An 18247-nucleotide genomic window follows, 5' to 3' on the forward strand; every position below is an offset into this window, starting at 1 on the left:
TTATCAGATTGTAATATAAACCAGTTAGTATGTATAATGTTCTCTATTTGAGGTGCAAGTGATTAGAAAGTACTTACAAATGGTATTCTGTCCTGTTTGGGTTTGTCTGTTGTAGAAAGTATTTCCTCGCGGTTAATGTCCAAGGCCTTCTGTTTAGCTTTTCGTAACAGGCGGGGGCTATAGCCCTTGTCCAAAAATGTTTGTGAGAGATCTTTTAAGTGTTTATTGACTACGCTGTTGTCGCTAACAGTGCGGCGAACCCTCAGGAACTGGCTGTATGGGATAGAGCAAATTTGTTTAGGAGAATGAAAGCTGTTTACATGTAGCAGGCTTTTGGAGTCTGTAGGTTTAGTGTACAAATCAGTCCGTATGGACCCATCCTGTTTAATGACCTGTACATCCAAAAAGTTTACAGAGTCAGTGCTTATTGTGGTAGTAAATCAGATGTCCCTATGAAACTAATTTAAGTAAAAGAGAAAAATGACGAGATTAGCACGGGTACCCTGCCAGTGCATATATCATCTATGTACCTTGGCCATTTGGTGACATGCAAACTAAACAGCTCATGCTGGTACACAGAGCTTTCTTCAAAATCTGTCATAAAAAGGTTTGCATACGATGGTAACATATTCGCACCCATCGCAGTTTCTTTGACTTGTTCATAGAAGATTGACATATACCTGAAAAAACTCCTTTTTAAGATAATTTCCAATAAGGTAGTGACAAAGGAGCACATTTTTTCGTCTGTAAGATGAAGTGGTCGGAGTGCCTATAGTGTCCCTTTAAACAGTGAAGCAGGCAATGACTAAACTGACAGCAGGAACAGTAGAGCTGCAATGGTTTTACAGAGCAGTTATATTTATCCTAAGAAACTAGCAGAACTTCTCTTGGAGGATAAACTATTTATCTCACAAACTCCTGAAAGGGGATGATAAGCCAGTAACTGCAGGCAGACCCCATAAACAGTGCCTCTGCAGTTACATTTAAAGTGTTTTTTGGTTTTCTTTTGCATTGTTTATTAACAGAATATAAAAAATAGAGGGTAACGTTCCCCTTATAGTATAACTTTAACTGCAATAAAGGAATACAACCATCTAACATCATTCCTATCGTGCAGGAAGGCAGACCCATTGCCATTATCATTTGCAATGTAGGAAGAAGTAGTCACTTGCCATCATTCACTCCCAGGCAGCAGCATTGTTGGCTGGATCTGAAAAAGTCATTCCTCTACCTTTTCTACTTTTGTGCAATATTACTCTTCACCTATCTCCAAGCTTATAATAAAGAAATGTGGAATGAATGATCTCCCAACAAATGGAACTTAACCCTGACCCTAGTCTCCGTCCTTGTTGACACATGTACTGTACATGAGCAAGATAGGAATGCAAGGACGGCAGGGAGTGGAGTAAATACAGAGACAGATATTTATGAGCAGGGTGTTTTAACTTGGGAAATAAGTAAATGCTGCTTTGATATCTTACTCATTCACTCTTCACGCTGCCACAAAGGGTGGAACAGGGATGGGTAGTTGGCACTCCAGTTGCCAGGCCTTTTCCATCAAGATAGAAAGTCAGAAGAGATGTATAGAAATTGTGATTTCTGCCTTAGAGTGTGGATGAGAGCATGTTGCATTGGACATCTTTTACACTGCTACTTTTTGTATATTGTGTTGACAACCCACAGCTTTATCACCACTACCAGGATTAGTCTGTTATCAGATAACAAGTCTATTATGGGAATAGGACGACTGATTCTGGCTGGGACCCAGACCGATTCACATGATGTGGTCTATCCCTTTATCATACTAGGGATCACTGCATTGACTCATGTCCATAAAAGCTTTTCGATCAGCAGGCATTTCTTTGATTAATTCTCTTCCCAAGGGGTAAGTCACTTACCTACTGACTGCAGGACAAACACCTACTGCAAGGGGAGAACAAAAGCATTGTATTCAATGTAGCAGTTAAACGTTTGCACTAGTACTAATCTGTAATATACACAAAAGAGTTCAAAAGCAAATATAAAACAGTCAAAAACATTACACACACACAAAAAACAAACAAACATTTTCTGACCAAGTTTCCATAAGTACAAGAAGTTTGATTCTAATTACTAATTGTTTGTGTTTGCAGGAGTGTGTTTGGATGTTGTGTTGGTGTTTGATTGCTGGGATGCGTGCACATATACTGCCACGCACATACATACACAAACAAACTAACACACATATAAAAACATTGACGCATTATTATTATTTCATTACTGATATAGCGCCAGCAAATTCCGTAGCACACACATACACACACTGAAATATACACACAGACACAAAGATATACACCTTGACACACATTGGGGCACACACACACCAATACACACATACTGACATACACTCAGATACACACAATGACACGTACACAAACCTTGACACACAGATACACACTCAGAAGCGCACATTGGCCCATACAAACACACCGATACACACTGGCACATACAAACACACTGATACAGACATACTGACATATACACACACTGGCACATACACACACACCTTGACACATATACTCACACTCAGATACACACATTGACACATACAGAAAACATTACACAGATACACACATGCACACAATGGCTCATACAAACATATACACACACCTTGACATACAGATACACACTCAGATGCACACAGTGACACATACACACATTGACACACAAATACACACATACTCAGATACACACAGTGAAACATACACACAGTTGCACCCACAGGTACACACACTGGCACATACACACATTATTATTATTGGTATTTATATAGCGCCAGCTTATTCCGCAGCGCTTTACAATAAAATGGGAATTTACCAAATGAGACAATAACAACATGTAACAGCAACAATAGGTAGTTAAGGACCCTGCTCAAACGAGCTTACTGTCTAGAGCTGCATTTCCCAATTGGGTTTCCTCGAGAACACAATTGGGGTTCCGCCAAAATGTCTAAAAACAAAATTGCCGCGGGCGGCGAGGGAGCAGTGGGCAGTGATCTCTCTGCTCAGCTCCATCGCGCGTACAGCAGTTATGCTGGAGCCGGAATATGATGTCAGTCTGGCTCCGGCATCACTAAGAGGCGCGCAAAGGAGCTGAGCAGGGAGATCACTGCTCCCTCGCCGCCCACACACCAGCCCCACCGGACCCCAGGGACCGCTCGCCAGCCGCTCAGCAGCCCCACTGGACTCCAGGTACCACATGCACAGTCCACCAGCCCCACTGGACCACAGGGACATAGAGACTCCATGCCAGCACTCCCAAAGGTAGGGGGACTAGGTGGAGTAAAATGAAAAAAATAAAAAAATTGTATGTGTCTGCTAGGGAGTTTGTATGTGTTTGTGTGTCTGTCAAATAGAATGTATGTGTGCTTGTCAGTGTGTGTTTGTCAGTGAGAATGTATTTGTGCTTGTCAGTGAGTGTATGTGTTTGTATGTGTCTGTAAAAGAGTGTGTGTATCTGTTGAAGAGTATGTGTGTCTGAGTGTGTCGGTGTGTGTGTGTGTGTATCTGTGTGTCCAGGTTTGTGTATGTGTCACCGTGTGTATCCGAGTATGTGCGTAGATCAGTATGTTTGTGTGTATGTGCCAGTGTATATCAGTGAGTTTGTATGTGCCTATATGTGTGTGTGTGTGTGTATCTGAGTGAGTCAGTGTGTGTATATGACACTGTGTGTATGTGTCAATGTGTGTATCTGTGGGTGCAAGTGTATGTATGTGTCACTGTGTGTATCTGAGTGTGTGTGTATTTGTGAGTCAAGATGTGTGTGTCTGTGTGTTTGAGTGTGTGTATCTGTGTGTCAAGGTGTATGTGTCTGTGTGCCCCCAAGTGTATCTGTGTGTCAGATACATATACACAGAATGACACAGATACACACACTGGCACATACAAACACAGATACACACACTTTGATACACAGATACATACATGCACACACACACACACACACACGTACACACTGTGTGTCAAGGTGTGTGCATCTGTCTCAGTGTGTGTATCTGTGTGCCACTATGTGCGTGTGTATGAAATGCAGATACATACTGTGTCAAAGTGTGTTTCCAGGGCCGGCCTTAGGGGTGTGCGACCTGTGCGGCTGATTATGCTGATTTTTTGTATTGAGATCGAGGTTTATTGTTTGCACGCTCTACTCTAATTCTTTATATCTGTCACATTCTAGCTTTAGTTGTTTTTTTCATGGCATTAGACCTTGGAGTGTGCTTATATATATTTTTGTTGAGCGTGTCGGTTTCCATTTATGTGGTACAATATATTACTTTGTTGCTTTGTAAATTCTTTTGCGTTCAGGGCTCTATTACCCTGAACATTGCTAATTGTCACATTTGGATACATTTATCGTTATCTCCTTGGAACTACTTTTTCAGGAGATAACTGATGATATAATACTCTATTTTGTAACTATTGGGAATTTATTTTATCTATTAATTATTGTTGATATTTCATTATTAAATGTTTTTTAAGATTTGATAAACATCATCTTATTGTTAGGAGCGCTTACACCATATTTATGCACATACACAGATACACACACACACAGGCACACACAATCTGACATACATCAGAACCACCCTGCAGTTAACTTACCTTGTGGTCCTGGTGATGTTGGTTGAAGCTGATGGGAGTGAGCTGCTGCATGATCACTACAGCCTCTCCTCTGCCATGCATGGTGCTCCCTCTCCAGTCCCCTCCTCCCACAGAGTTACTACGCGGCAGCAACTCTGTGAAGCTGGGAGTCAGTCGTGCTCATAAAGGGCCGCATCACCCGACTGGGCGCCTGTTAAGCGATCAAATCGCGGCAGCCATTTTGTTGGGCAAAATTACGTCGAAACCCCATTTGTGTTCTCACCAATTGGAAAACGCTGCTCTCACTTTTTCAAACACCTTATTTTACTTTACCAATAGGTCACTTACTCCTGTAATCTCTGAAAAAAAGGGCAAAACTTACTTGAAATCCAGCGACAAGCAAAGCTCCTGGCGTTAATCTCCACATCATCCCTGCCCTCTCAGAGAAGCCTGTGACTGATCGGTTTTGCAAGCTCAGAGAACATGTGCATGCTCGGAGACACCAAGGCGAGAGAGGGAGGAAGTTGGTGGGAGGATGAGAAAAGAATGATAAAAAAATAAATAAAATACTATCCCCCGGCCCAAAAGTTAATTTATCTCAGTATACCCTCAGGTAACCCTTTAAACTTTTATTTTTTAAACTTGCCCAGTCCTTTGCCTTTTGACATGTTGCACTACAAGATTTCAAGTGAACATTAAAGTCAGTTTTCATGAACTTGTAATTCCATCTCATTACCATAACTTGAAACCTGCTTGGTTTGCCAAAGGGGCAGAGTTTCTGTGCCAGATTTCTGGAGAGCCGTGTCTATCTCTGACTGCAGCTCATCCAGTTCTGATCACTTTTAGCATGTCAGGACTAACCTATTTGGGTCAAACATTCTCTTTTGCTCTTTTATGACAATACACTACATCCCTGTATAAAGGATGGGAGTGTGCAGATTTGCACACTGGCTTGCTCACATTACACAAAAGTGCCTGCTCAAAAGAACACTTACACAAAATGTGCATAACTTATTGTCTAAAATTTACAGTTTTCTATGTATGAGAATATATATAATTGATAGTGGAAAAAAAACCTTCGTATTTATACACAACAGTATGACTAAATCTCAAATAGTTTCAGTATTGTGAATTAAAAAAAAAAAAGTGTGTGTGTGTGTGTGTGTGTATCATTATATATATATATATATATATATATATATATATATATATATATATATATATATGATACACACCATAAATTGGTTTGGAGCAGTGGTTCCAAACCCAGTCCTCAACTACCCCCTAACAGTCCAGGATTTAGGGATTACCCATTTGCGTCCATGGAGTTTTTAGAAAGGAAAAAAACAAACAAAAAAAACACTTTAGACAACAGGGTAATTCCTAAATCCTGGACTGGTAGGCAGTACTTGAGGACTGTGTTGGGAACCCTTGGTTTAGAGGATTGAATTGTAAATGTAGGATTCAGATTTATATACAGGTTTTTGTGTTTTATTTTTATTTTATTTGTTATTCTTTTTTTGCGTGCAGGGTGACGCTTACAAAATGTTTTAGAATGTTTTACAATTATACCTAAAATCATAGCTCATGTGGTGGTTAAAAAATAAGATTTGATAAAATTACATTGGACATAGCATATAATAAAATCTGTTAAGAAAAAAAGATCCAATCCTTTCCTCTCCAAAATTTCTTTAAAATGTATTGAATAAGGGAGAACCGGTAATATTTTCACCTACAGAATTATAATTCACTGAACATCTACAGTTCTAGTTAGCCATTCATGGTACATAAGTTAAAGGGACACTAAAGTCATCAGAACAACTACAGTGTATTGTATTTGTTCTGGTGAGTAGAATCATTCCCTTTTTGCAGTAAACACCGTCTTTTCATAGAAAATGCATTATTTACATTACAGCCTAGTGATATCTCCACTGGCCACTCCTCAGATGGCTGCTAGAGGTGCTTCACACTGTGCAGTACTGCCATTCAGTGTCTCCACCCTCTGCTTCCAGACACTGAACTTTCCTCATAGAGATGCATTGATTCAATGTATCTCTATAAGAAGATGCTTATGGACCAAGGCTGTGTTTGATTTGTGCTGGCTCTGCCCCTGATCTGCCTCCTTGACAGTCTCAGCCTATCCTATGGAGAAGCATTGTAATTGGCTCACAGAATCAGGGGCAGAGGCAGAGGCAGCAGCTGCAGACCTGAATACAAGTAAGATTTGACTATATTTAAAGAGGCAAATTGGAACAAGGGGGCTAGATGGTAGTTTTAACACTATAGGGTTAGGAATACATATTTGTAACCCTATAGTGTTTCTTTAAGACAGATATGGCTGTATTACCAAAAAAGTTATAAGATCCACTTTGCTTTTGAAGCTTTATTTTTTCTTTGTTTATGCATCATATATCCGGTTGCAGTTTTCATTTAGGTACAATGCAGGATATTCGGTTGTAAAAAAAAAAAAAGGCTGCAAAAAAAGGGTCACCATGAGTCAACAACAAAGCATTCCTGCTGGTTTCCATGATCACTGCACCATTTTTAGTACATTAGACAGAAAACTTTGATAAACCTTCCACATTGTTGAATTCTGGACTCATTAGAATAGTCCAGAAAACATGCCTTATTTAGAACATCAGGTATCTGTATTAAATCAAACCATTATATTAACGGTCACATTTTCAATTACAACTTTGTATATCAAGCCTGTCAGTCAACACTCTACAGTATAAAATAACACACACACAAACCACTTAATTGAACACAACAGATTTATATCAAGTATAGAAAACATTTATAAATATGTTTATATTTATTAAAAATATATCTGTAAAGATTCCATGCCCTGAAATTGTAGGTTTCTATAACATTAACTCTTAAAATAAATGTTTGTTTTTGGTCCTTATTGTATATGTGTAAAAATGAACGGATTTGTGACAAATTTGTCCTGCTAGGCACTTCATAGATATCTAGAACAGACGGTCTTATATTACCAAAATTAGGTATTAGGGGAAACAGGATGTTTAAACCTAAAGTATATAAAAACTGTGACTAAAAAATATATATATATTTAATAAAAGATAGCCATCGCAAATCAAACCTGCTTTAATAGAGTAAATTGTTGCAAACCGTTAACTTAATCTTTTAGGACTTCCCATGGGATCCAGAGCAAAGGTAAAGCCTAGAATCTTTTTCTTCTCCTCAAGACCTCCATGTGCTGACATCACAGTTTACCGATTTTGCTCCACTTGAGGCATTTTGCAACTTTTGCTTATAGGAGAAACCGTTCACATCTGATTTATACAAGACTGCCTAAGTAGCAGGTATAAAATGCCAGAATTGGGTTCCAGAGGCTTTGTTTCTGCCATAATATCCAGCTAGAAAAAGATCAAACCCTTTGAAGCCTTGCCAAACCACTTTCACGAAGTAAGAGATATTTCCCCTTTTAAATTTGTCTCCACTTTCACGAAGTAAGAGATATTTCCTCTTTTAAATCCGTCTCAAATTGTACAAAACGACATTTCTTCTTCCATATAACATTCCAAAAATGTTCAATTATTCAGCATTAGTCATGTATAAACTATCCAACAACTTTCAATAGGCCATCCTAAAACATACTTATATGTTTTAATTTTTTTTTTATTACCACATATACCTGTTTATTCATTACTGTTGCTCCCGAACAGCCCTACAAGTTAACCTGGGATCCTTTGTGATCCCCACCCCCAATTCCTTGCCCATTTGGGAGCAGGAAGGAGACAGTCCCATACTGTGTGGTATGTAGGTCCCATGGTTGTCATAATATTAGGCTTTGGAGATTTAACATTTTTTTGGGTGGGTGGGGAGAGGTGGCAGGGAACGTCTCGTTTCGCCACAAAGCTCCCAGGTTTACCAAACCCCGTCACATTTCCCAACACTTTCTCCTCTTTAATCATTTTACGTCTTCCTGTTCCCTCGTGTATTTTGAAATAGCTGTATTTTGACATACAATGACTTAACAACTCCCTCTGTTTTACATCCTCTTGTTTATTTTTTGTTGCACCATGGCTTTTAGCAATCTACTGATATTGCTTAGTGTTCAAAACAAAAAGATTTGCCAAAGAGTTGGATAGTTTAGAATGACCTGGTGAAAGAGCTTTCTAAGAAAGGGCAGTGAGAAGTAGTTAATATAATGGGTATACTTGATGCAAGAGAAAGAGAAACAGAACTTCTGTATGTTTTGATTCAGTGTTTGATAGCCAATCAAAAATCAAAGACTAAAATATTAATATGACAAAGCTGTAAACATTCCCTTTTGCATCCTGCAGCTCCATATTTCATTTCCTGTTATCCTTTGTAAAAATAATTCATATTTTCTACTGTTATTCAATATAATAAACTATTTGCAATGGGGGATATTAATTATGCCGCCAACTCTTTAACCTTTACGGGTAAAAACTTCTAATTTGTTTGTATCGAAGACAAAAAATCTAAGTCAAAAGTAAAGTTGCATCAACAGTTGTAAGTAGTAACAGCTGATACGAATAGTCACGTGAATTCCATATACTAGGTGAATAATTACGTCCACTCTATAACTGCAAATTTGTTCATGCTGGTGCACATTTCCAAACAAGATCATTGTTTAGTCCCATGACTAAACTCTGCAACTCATTTTCCTCTTGATGGTGTATAACAAATGGAACTACAGATCTCCATAGTAGAGTCCAGACAAAATTCCACTCATCCCGTGTCCAACAGGCTTTTATGTATCGTTTGTGGTATATTTGGAAAGTGCCCCATGTGCAATCTTCTTGCTCTCAAAAGTCAGGTGCGATTATTACTCTAAATGGAAGAGTCTCGTACCAAATGCCCATTGTCAGCCAATATTCTCCTCTCCGTATTTGTTGACTTAACTGAATGCGAGTATTTTGACCCCCTGTTGCAGCAGAAGCATAGGATGCGCTTGAAGGTAATCCTCATCTCATTGTCTCGATAGGAGTATACAATAGGATTAATTACAGAGTTTATCTCAGCAAGGAGAAGGAAATATTTCTCAACAGCCAGGACATTACACTGGGTGCATCCAAGACCATCCAAGAGGAGGACAACTTGGCCAGGGGTCCAACAAATCACAAAGGCACCTGCGGAAACAGATATAAAAGAGGTTATTTATTTAGTTTATTCCCAACTTCCACAACTAGCTGTGATATAGTCAGACTTTGACTTCTTGCTGCATCGCCAAAGAAGCAGGTAAGGTGTATATGCTGGACCACTATGTCAATAGTTCAAGACCGGTAACTCACTGGACAGAAATGTGAAGGTGTTTATACTAGTGTAATTAATATGCAGAGGACAATTTTACAAATTTTTGCCTAAATAATTAGCGGCATTATTATATATTTTTTTAAAACACACACTCAATTTTATATAGTGCTTGGGGGAAAAAAATAAAGTTTTGCAACTTTCTGCTTAACCTTGACTGCTCTGTCCGACCATTCTCATTGTAAAATATTTCTCTCTTGCTGGTCATGTCACAGCTCCTTGGTCCGTCTGGACCAATATGCACTTGCAGTGTTTGGTTTAACATATATCCATCATTACAGAAACCATAGATCAGAATGGTGGAGGTCAGGGGTCAGCAATGTGAAACTGCAAAGGGGCAGATTTGCCTGAAAAAGAGGCAAGTCTGCTTGAAAAGGCAGTTCAACCTGCTGTGACAATCATGCAGGCCAGCCTGCAGTTGCCGTTTTTTTAAATATAGTTAGGATAAAGGGGGAGTTTAAAGTTAGAGAGGGTGTGGGGCGGGGCCTGACCAGCATGGCCGACAGACGTGTGAGTGGTGAGCTCCTCACACAAAACAAGCCAAACCGGGCACAAAACGGGATGTTAACCCCAAAACAGCAGTCAACGAGAGTGCACACTGTACCTAACTGATGGGGAACATTTTCAGACGATTCCGGAGACTCACCCGCCAATCTGCGGCTGAACGCCGCTTCTGAGGCCTATTTGCGCGGAGATACCCATGGGGGGAGGAAATGGCCGATCCTCCATACTGGGGCCGCAGGGCTACAGCAAACAACCCGCAGGCTCAATCTAGTCTCAGACTTTAAAATGTGGACACGACATACCAATTACCATAGCCCACTCGACTAATCAGCAGATATCCCACTGTGCATCTGCATTAATACTGTTTTATGCACTGTTTTATTCATTACATGTCGCCCTAGGCAGGAAAGGGTAAACTATAATAACATATTCTGAAAATTAACCACCTAACTGCCTTGCATGTACATTAAGCTAGAATGTTCAGACATGTACCCCTATTAAATCATAATGTCAGAATGCTTAGCAGATGTTCATATTAGTATGTATACTCAACATGACAATGTTTTAATATGTGCACTCAATCTTTGCCTATACCTGAACTGATCAACGTGCAAACAAGTGACATGTTATATGAGTATAAGCGCTGGTAAAATCTTAAAAATGAAGACATCGTTAAACACATACCACTTTACTTTTCACTCATGCATAATCTGCAATAGAAATGCCTTAACTTATAGTGCTAAATGTATGCTCTTTTGCTATGCCTATACTAGCATCTTACCTTTTCTATTGAGCAGCGCAGAAGATCTCTCAGATAAGCAACATAACTATATAAAAATGTGCAGTGCCCTTTACATTTCCGACACACAAGCATAGTTATTGGACCTTATCTTGTTTGGCTACTCGCGTATTAAGTCACCACCCTGAGTACCCTGGGTGAATGTACTGCTGCACCCTGTTAAGTCCAACTAGCTAATCACCCACATGCTCAAGCTTGCAGTTATTTAATTAATTTGTTATGTTCTTTCTATGTAATGCATCTACTATATACATGTATACCATTGATATTAATTTCCATATGTAAAAAAAAAATGTATAGCTTGTACCAAACGATAACAAAAAGAAAAATGTGCAGTTCTTTCGTGCCAACTTGTGAATCTTGCTGGATAAAACATGCGTGCTGTTGTGGCACATTACAAATGCTTGTTATTTTCATTCACAGAAAAAAGAAAGAATTAATAAAGTTAGAGAGGGTTAATGTCCCAGGTAGATTACATATGGATGGGGGGCACTCCAGGATTCTCCAGTGCCAGGAAAACGGGCTTTGTTGTCCTGGCACTTGAGAATCCCTTTAACAATAAATGAGACAATGACAAATTGTTATTTGAAAAAATAGGTTGATGAGGACACTTCTCACTTACAGTAGAGGATTATGATAATTATAGATTCGATGTAGTAATGCTGGTTGTGTAACCAATATAAAAATATATGCAGACAAAATGCCATAAATTAATGTTTAAGGTCAATTACATTTTTCATACAAAATGCTTAGCTATGTAGTAGCAAACAGCCTTCTCTGGCCTGCCCATGTATGTCATCATGCTGTGACAAAGTCACTTTTACAGAAAGGTCTGTTTCCAGCTGTACAAACATTTCAGCAATGTAATTCTAATGCGTACATCCAGATGTCTTTGTTTATTACTACCCAACACTCCTGAAATGATCACTGTGGTATTTGCTTTTATTGCCACCAAATATGCATTACACAGAGCTTTGTCCAGTGCCACTGTCTAAATCAGCTGTATGTGGCGGAACCAACCTCACCACGAAGTACTGGAGAAGCCTGGTTGCTCGCCTGCTCCCTCTGGACTATGGTCCCATGTTAAACGCTGTTCTTTTCTCCTGCAGAAAGGCTTGTTCGTGCCTTTCTGCCTGGGCGTTCGGTAGATTGAATCTACCGAACCAACACACAAATGGGGAGACCACCTGGGCAAGGAGTGTGCCAGTGATTTACCTCCTAGAAGCTGCGGTTAACCGCAGCTTAATCGGTGAACGCTGGGTGGCCGCTGTTCGTATAATCTAACACGTGGCAGCGGTGTTCAGCTCCAGAACTGTGGAACTCAAAACGGACATTTAAACTCACGAACACCGCTGAGCCGCCGACCTCCCTTCTCCTGCAATTCATACGGACGCTGTCCGTTCAGTACTTTCCCTATGTGAGCAGTGTTACCCCAGATAGCTATGCCATGGAGCCCATTCGTGTAACGAAAGACTATGTAAAAAACTTTGGCTCCATGGCGATTGAACTATATGTATATGATCTGAGCACCATTCGGTAATAATGTGCGCTCAGGTCTAAGCTATCTGGGGATTTGTTGAATGTATATGTTTTATGTAATATTTGCAACATTGTGTAATTTTATGTCTTTTCGCTAACATGTGGCTAATTGAGTTTTGCCTCTGTCCTTGGAGATAATTGGATTACTTCCCAATTATCTCCAGGATAGAGAGGAGGAGTTGTGATGTAATTGTGGGAGTGTTTAAATGTGTATGTCTGTAATTGGTTAATTTCCAATATGCATCCCAGTCTTCCACCAGTTCCCCTAGGGGAGTGTCCACCTGGTGGAAGACCTGCATGTATACCGGGCAGGTAGCCCCAGTAAAAGAGATCACTGCTTGACCCTCAAAACGAAGTGTTGTCTCGTTCTTGGGGGGGATTTGATTGTATGCTGTTACAGTTCGACTGCCAGGAGTGTAAACTGTTCATATGGTTTTTCCTGTCCGGCTGTTTACAGCATTCGTATGGTTCCGGTTCGGGAGTTGGAGAATTTGTATGTTTCCTGTTTGGGAGATTGGTGCTTGCAGTAGCTGCCTGTGTATCTGGAAGGGAATATCCTCTAAACGGCTGTTTAACCCCTGGTGTGCTTAACGGCCCGTTACACTGTAGACACAACTTTGCTATTTTAGTCTAAATTGGATTCCAATTTAATATAATTCAGTGTTTAGTCCTATTCGTATATACAGTAGATCAAAAGTATTAACATATTTGATATACATAATCTATACCTTTCAACATTTTAAATAAGCAAAGAGGGACAATTTAATTTTAGGGGTGAGTGGGGCTGTGGCCATGGGCGGAGCTGTTCTGAGAAATTTTAGGTGACTTACAAATAAACATTAATGCAATTAAAATGTAATTTAGAACAATAAGAATGTATCTTATTTACACAGACTGATTTCCCTCGCCCCCTTCTCCCCCCCACCCCCACTGCAGTCAATAAAGCGCTAGCGAGTATGCATCTGATGCTAGGTGTCCTCATGCAGAGCTTGAGAATGTCCAGCGTCCGTTACTTGACCAAATGTCCTTTAGGATCCAGGAAGCGCCACCAGTGGTTGTCTGGAAGACAGCCACTGGGGGCAGACTTAGTGCTGCAATGTGAACATTGCAGCACTAAGTGCAATAGGGACACTGCACCCAGACCACTTCAATGGGCTGAAGTGAAGTGGTCATTGTGACTATAGTGTCCCTTTAAAGATACATTACCGAGTATTGTTTGCTGGCCTTCCCAAGATTAGTGGCATTTGCACTGCAGATCAGCATTTGCCTATATCAATTAATTGATTTTCCAGAAAACAAATACTAGGGGAGGGGTGGAGAGACAGAGACAGGGCAAGCCTCTCTCAGCAGCTACTCTCCTGGTATATGACTAAGTGTTCATTTCACTCCAAGGCAGCAGTTGCCATTTGTTTCTGATGTGTTTAATTCTTCCAATCTTCTTTCAGTCTTATACCAGGAGAGAGAATAGCCCTGTCTGTCTTCCCACCCCCACACCTCCCATGATATTTGTTTTTTGGAAAAAAATATATAAATTGATATAGGCAGCTGCTGGTCTGCAGGCCAGGAAATAAATTAAGGAAACTGTATGTGTAATGCGTTTGTAAATATAATTACAATGCAAATTGCATGTATGTGTGGGTACGGATGCGTATATATAAATCTATTTATCGGTCTTCTCTGTCTCTAGTGACAATTCTGCTTTAACAAAACCTCTGAAATGGTTTGTGTCTCATTGTCAAAGGGGAAGTTGTAGAATTGTTTTCAGCTTAATACAAGGACACTTCTTTATATACTTCACAAACAGTGAACTTTCCCTTATTGTTAAATTCTTTCCTTATCACGAGAGATTGCAATGAAAACCTCCTTTATGTGGTCTAAAGAACCATGAGAGGGGGGGAAATGCTTCACAATGGTGCAAGGCAAAGCAGCTTGGCGTGTGAATTATTTATTTTCAAAGAGGCCTCTCCTTTGTCTGCAGTCATACACTCCTATCAGCATTTCCCTCTTTCTGAAGCATCCTAATCATCTGAAAGGATTAAACATATTCCCTATTGCTTCCTTAGGCTCAACAGCAAGCAAACATTTCTGTCCTATAAGGCAAATTAGCAGGATTGCCTTCATTTTAAAAGGAACACTATAGTCACCAGAACAACTACAGCTTAATGTTCTGATAACTACAGCTTAGTGTTCTGATAACTACAGCTTAGTGTTCTGATGTCTATTGCTTGTCCCTGCATGCTTTTTAATGTAAACTAATGTAATGTAACTAATGTTTAATGTAAATTTTAGAAAAAAAGGCAGTGTTCACATTAGGGATCGACCGATATTGATTTTTTTTAGAGCAGATACCGATAATCTGTGAACTTTCAGTCAGACAGGCGATAACTTACCGATACTCTCTGTACATTTACCATTTGAATTTTTTTTTGATTAAGTGGTAAATGTACAAAATATACATGCCAGTCAGATTTTATTTTATTTTTTTCAAGAATATTTAGTGTTTCTTTTCCCTTCCCTCGCCTCCTTGTCCCTTAGTGTACCTCTCCCTCACCCTTAGTGTACATATTCCCTCCCTGTCCATTAGTGTACATCTTCCCTCCCTTCCCCTCCCTGTCCCTTAGTGTACCTCTCCCTGCCCCAGTCCCTTAGTGGTCCTCTCCCCCCCCCTTTAGTGTCTCTCACTCTCCCCCTGTCCTTTAGTGTGTGTGTGTCCCCCCCAACGCCCGGTGTGCCTCAGTACCTCTCGTAGCATGGCTGAGCAGAGCGGAACGCAGTACAGGGGCTTCAGTTTCCTGTACCCGGCCGGACTGACAGGAAGTGCTCTCTCAGTGAGCACTTCCTGTATACCGCGGTCCTGGCAAGCTGTAGTGGTTTTAGTACTTGAAATGTTCATTTAAAAATTGTTCTCATTCCTCACTTTAGAGATAGCATCACAAAGCGGTTTGTGATGGTTTCTGCTATTGAAACCTTATCACAGAATCTCACCATGGGGAATCACAGGAATTTTGTGTCTGTCCTGCCTTTTAAGCTCAGGGAGATTTGCTGCAATCCCTATTTTATGCCTCACTCCACATTACCTCCATTACACATTTGCATAACATTTGTATAGAAAAGGGCTTCTGATTTCCATTTGCACCAGCCTGTGTAACAGAGGTTGGAAAAGTGTCTCCAATCCGTGCCTTTTATTAACCTACCCACTGTACAAAGCTTGGGACAATATTAATGCTTTATAAAAATAATAAAAATATTATATTTAATAATAATAATAATAAAGTGTCTGCCGCATGGAGAGAAGACAACCTCACATTTCTTCACAGAAAATTATAGGAATTAAACTGTACTGCAATCAGTGATTTTGTTTTTCCTTTTGGATCAACAGCAAAAAACAAATGTGAGGATGGTTGAACTTGATGGACGCAAGTCTCTTTTCAGCTATGTAACTATGTAAAAGGTTTATTATATGGACATGGACCTACAAAAGAGGTAGGTTCAAGTCAGTGGGTGCAAGTTTAGCTTAGTCTTTTTGAAGTACCGTTCCCATAATTCTCTGCCATTAGCTGAAGTTTGACATTTCTGGTGTAGAACTAATGTTAAAGTGTTTGTCAACGTCTTGCTTCTTTGCATAATATGCAAATTATAAACACCAACAATGCAGACATGTCAATTCTACTACATCTATCTATCAGTTCATAGATGATTCAATAATAAACCAGGGGACATTAAGCAAGCTAAACTATTCAGTTACGTAGCAAATGTCACAACATAGAATGCCTGCGGTAAAGTGAAAGAATGCTACCATGCAGTTACTGGTAGAACACAAACTTCCTACACATTATGCCATGCTTCTTTGATCTGATAAATTCATGCCCTTTGAGTCTGTCTCACCATAATTTACACTTTGATATTTTCCTTTATCTGCCCCTAGATTACCCTTTGATTATAATCTGTTCACTTCTCGCTCCTTTTTAAACATATTTTCATTCGAATATTTCTTGAATATTTCCTCCTAGTACCACACCCTCCCTTGTTTAATCATAGGATAATAAAAGACTGTATGATTAACAGGGAACCTGAATTTCAATACAATTTGTGTTTAGTAACTTGACTGTCTATGACAGCTAGAAGTAAGAAGGTCCTGGTGTAATGCCACGGTTAAAGGTGAATTACCACTCCCCTTGGCCTATAAAAAGGACACGTCATAAGAAAATATGTGAAAATTAGTTTTTTTTCATGTTTCTAGAGCACTCCACAGCAGGCTTATAGTCATAACCCGGTACCATAAAGCACATTTTTCAATATGTGCTGCAAGGCACTGCAAAAGTATACTTAGAAAAACAAAAAATTAACTTCAGGGCTGTAATAGGGTGTGTGGCAGATCACCCAGTCACCTATGGATTGTCCTGGGCTGTAGTCCTCCACCTCACCCCCAAAAGAGCCATGCTGCCCATTACTTCCCAGCCTTCCCATCGTGAAGCCACAGAAAGGCTCCAGACGTACGGTGCGCCTGACCGGGAGCAACCTCCAATTGCCCTGAAACTCAGCCACGGTCTGCTAAAACATTAACTATAGTTCTCTTAGTCGCAACATCACCTAATGTTGCACTTTTTGGAGCGGAGATAGAGGAGGGGGTGAGACATCCAACGATACGCTGGACTTGGAGGAGCTACAAGAACTTACAGAAAGTGCTGCTGTTTTGGTGACCGGGACTTTCCACCCATTGCCATGGAACTCTGCGGTGGATCAGGGGCTAGGCACGACCCGCTGAGACATTGACTTTCATCTAACTTCTGCTAGCCATATCCAATCCGGGTGCTTTTTGGACAAAGTGGGCGCTCTGACACAAGCTTCCTGGGGACACCATTGTGTAGGGATGTGGGCAAGGAAAAGCAAGTTGTGTTTTGTTACCCCAGTGCGAAGGATTCCAATTAAATTAGCTGCTCAGAAACAGACACCAAGGCTCCGGGGATGTCGCAATTCTTTTTTTCTTCCTGGGGACCTCCTGGTGAGACCCAAGGTATAACAGGTGCCATGTGCCAATAAATCAGTTCTACTCCCAGCATTAAGACTCGTCTAATGTATAGGGAGGAAAAGGATCTATTCTACAAGCTGTAATCACTGAAGCTACTTTGGGAGCTATAAACACCAAGGGAAAGAGAATCTTTGGCGGTGATATCCTGGTGGACAGCCTCCGGGTGAATGTAGTCTTTGCATTTTTTAATAACTGTTGGAAATAAAATTGTCATTACTGACAATTAAAAAAAAAAATGAAAAAAAGAACACGGCTAGATGACTGTGCTTGCATGCTTCGGTAATAAGGCTGCAAGTAAATGTGTTGCTAATAACTGCCTGATAAGAAGTAAAAATAAACAGGAGGCGTGTCTTGGATTTTTGTCCTCATACTTCCCACGATTTCAAATGGACAAAGAGGGACACTTTAGTTTTTGGGCTTTAGCCAGGGGCAGGACTGTTCTGAGAATTTTTAGGT

General features: G+C 40.1%; 1 protein-coding gene across 2 annotated transcripts in view; it reads right to left on the bottom strand.

Annotated features, from left to right (window-relative positions):
* Nucleotides 1–8176: 8176 nt before the first annotated feature.
* Nucleotides 8177–18247, bottom strand: part of LPAR2 (lysophosphatidic acid receptor 2) — a 44205-nt gene continuing 34134 nt past the window's right edge. For both annotated transcript variants that reach the window (XM_063449205.1, XM_063449206.1), the window contains exon 3: nt 8177–9739. In XM_063449205.1, the coding sequence (XP_063305275.1) occupies nt 9441–9739 (299 nt within the window). In that variant the 3' untranslated portion in view covers nt 8177–9440. The remainder of the gene's footprint in view (nt 9740–18247) is intronic.

This window comes from Pelobates fuscus, chromosome 3, assembly GCF_036172605.1.
Source record: "Pelobates fuscus isolate aPelFus1 chromosome 3, aPelFus1.pri, whole genome shotgun sequence".
Lineage (NCBI taxonomy): Eukaryota > Metazoa > Chordata > Amphibia > Anura > Pelobatidae > Pelobates > Pelobates fuscus.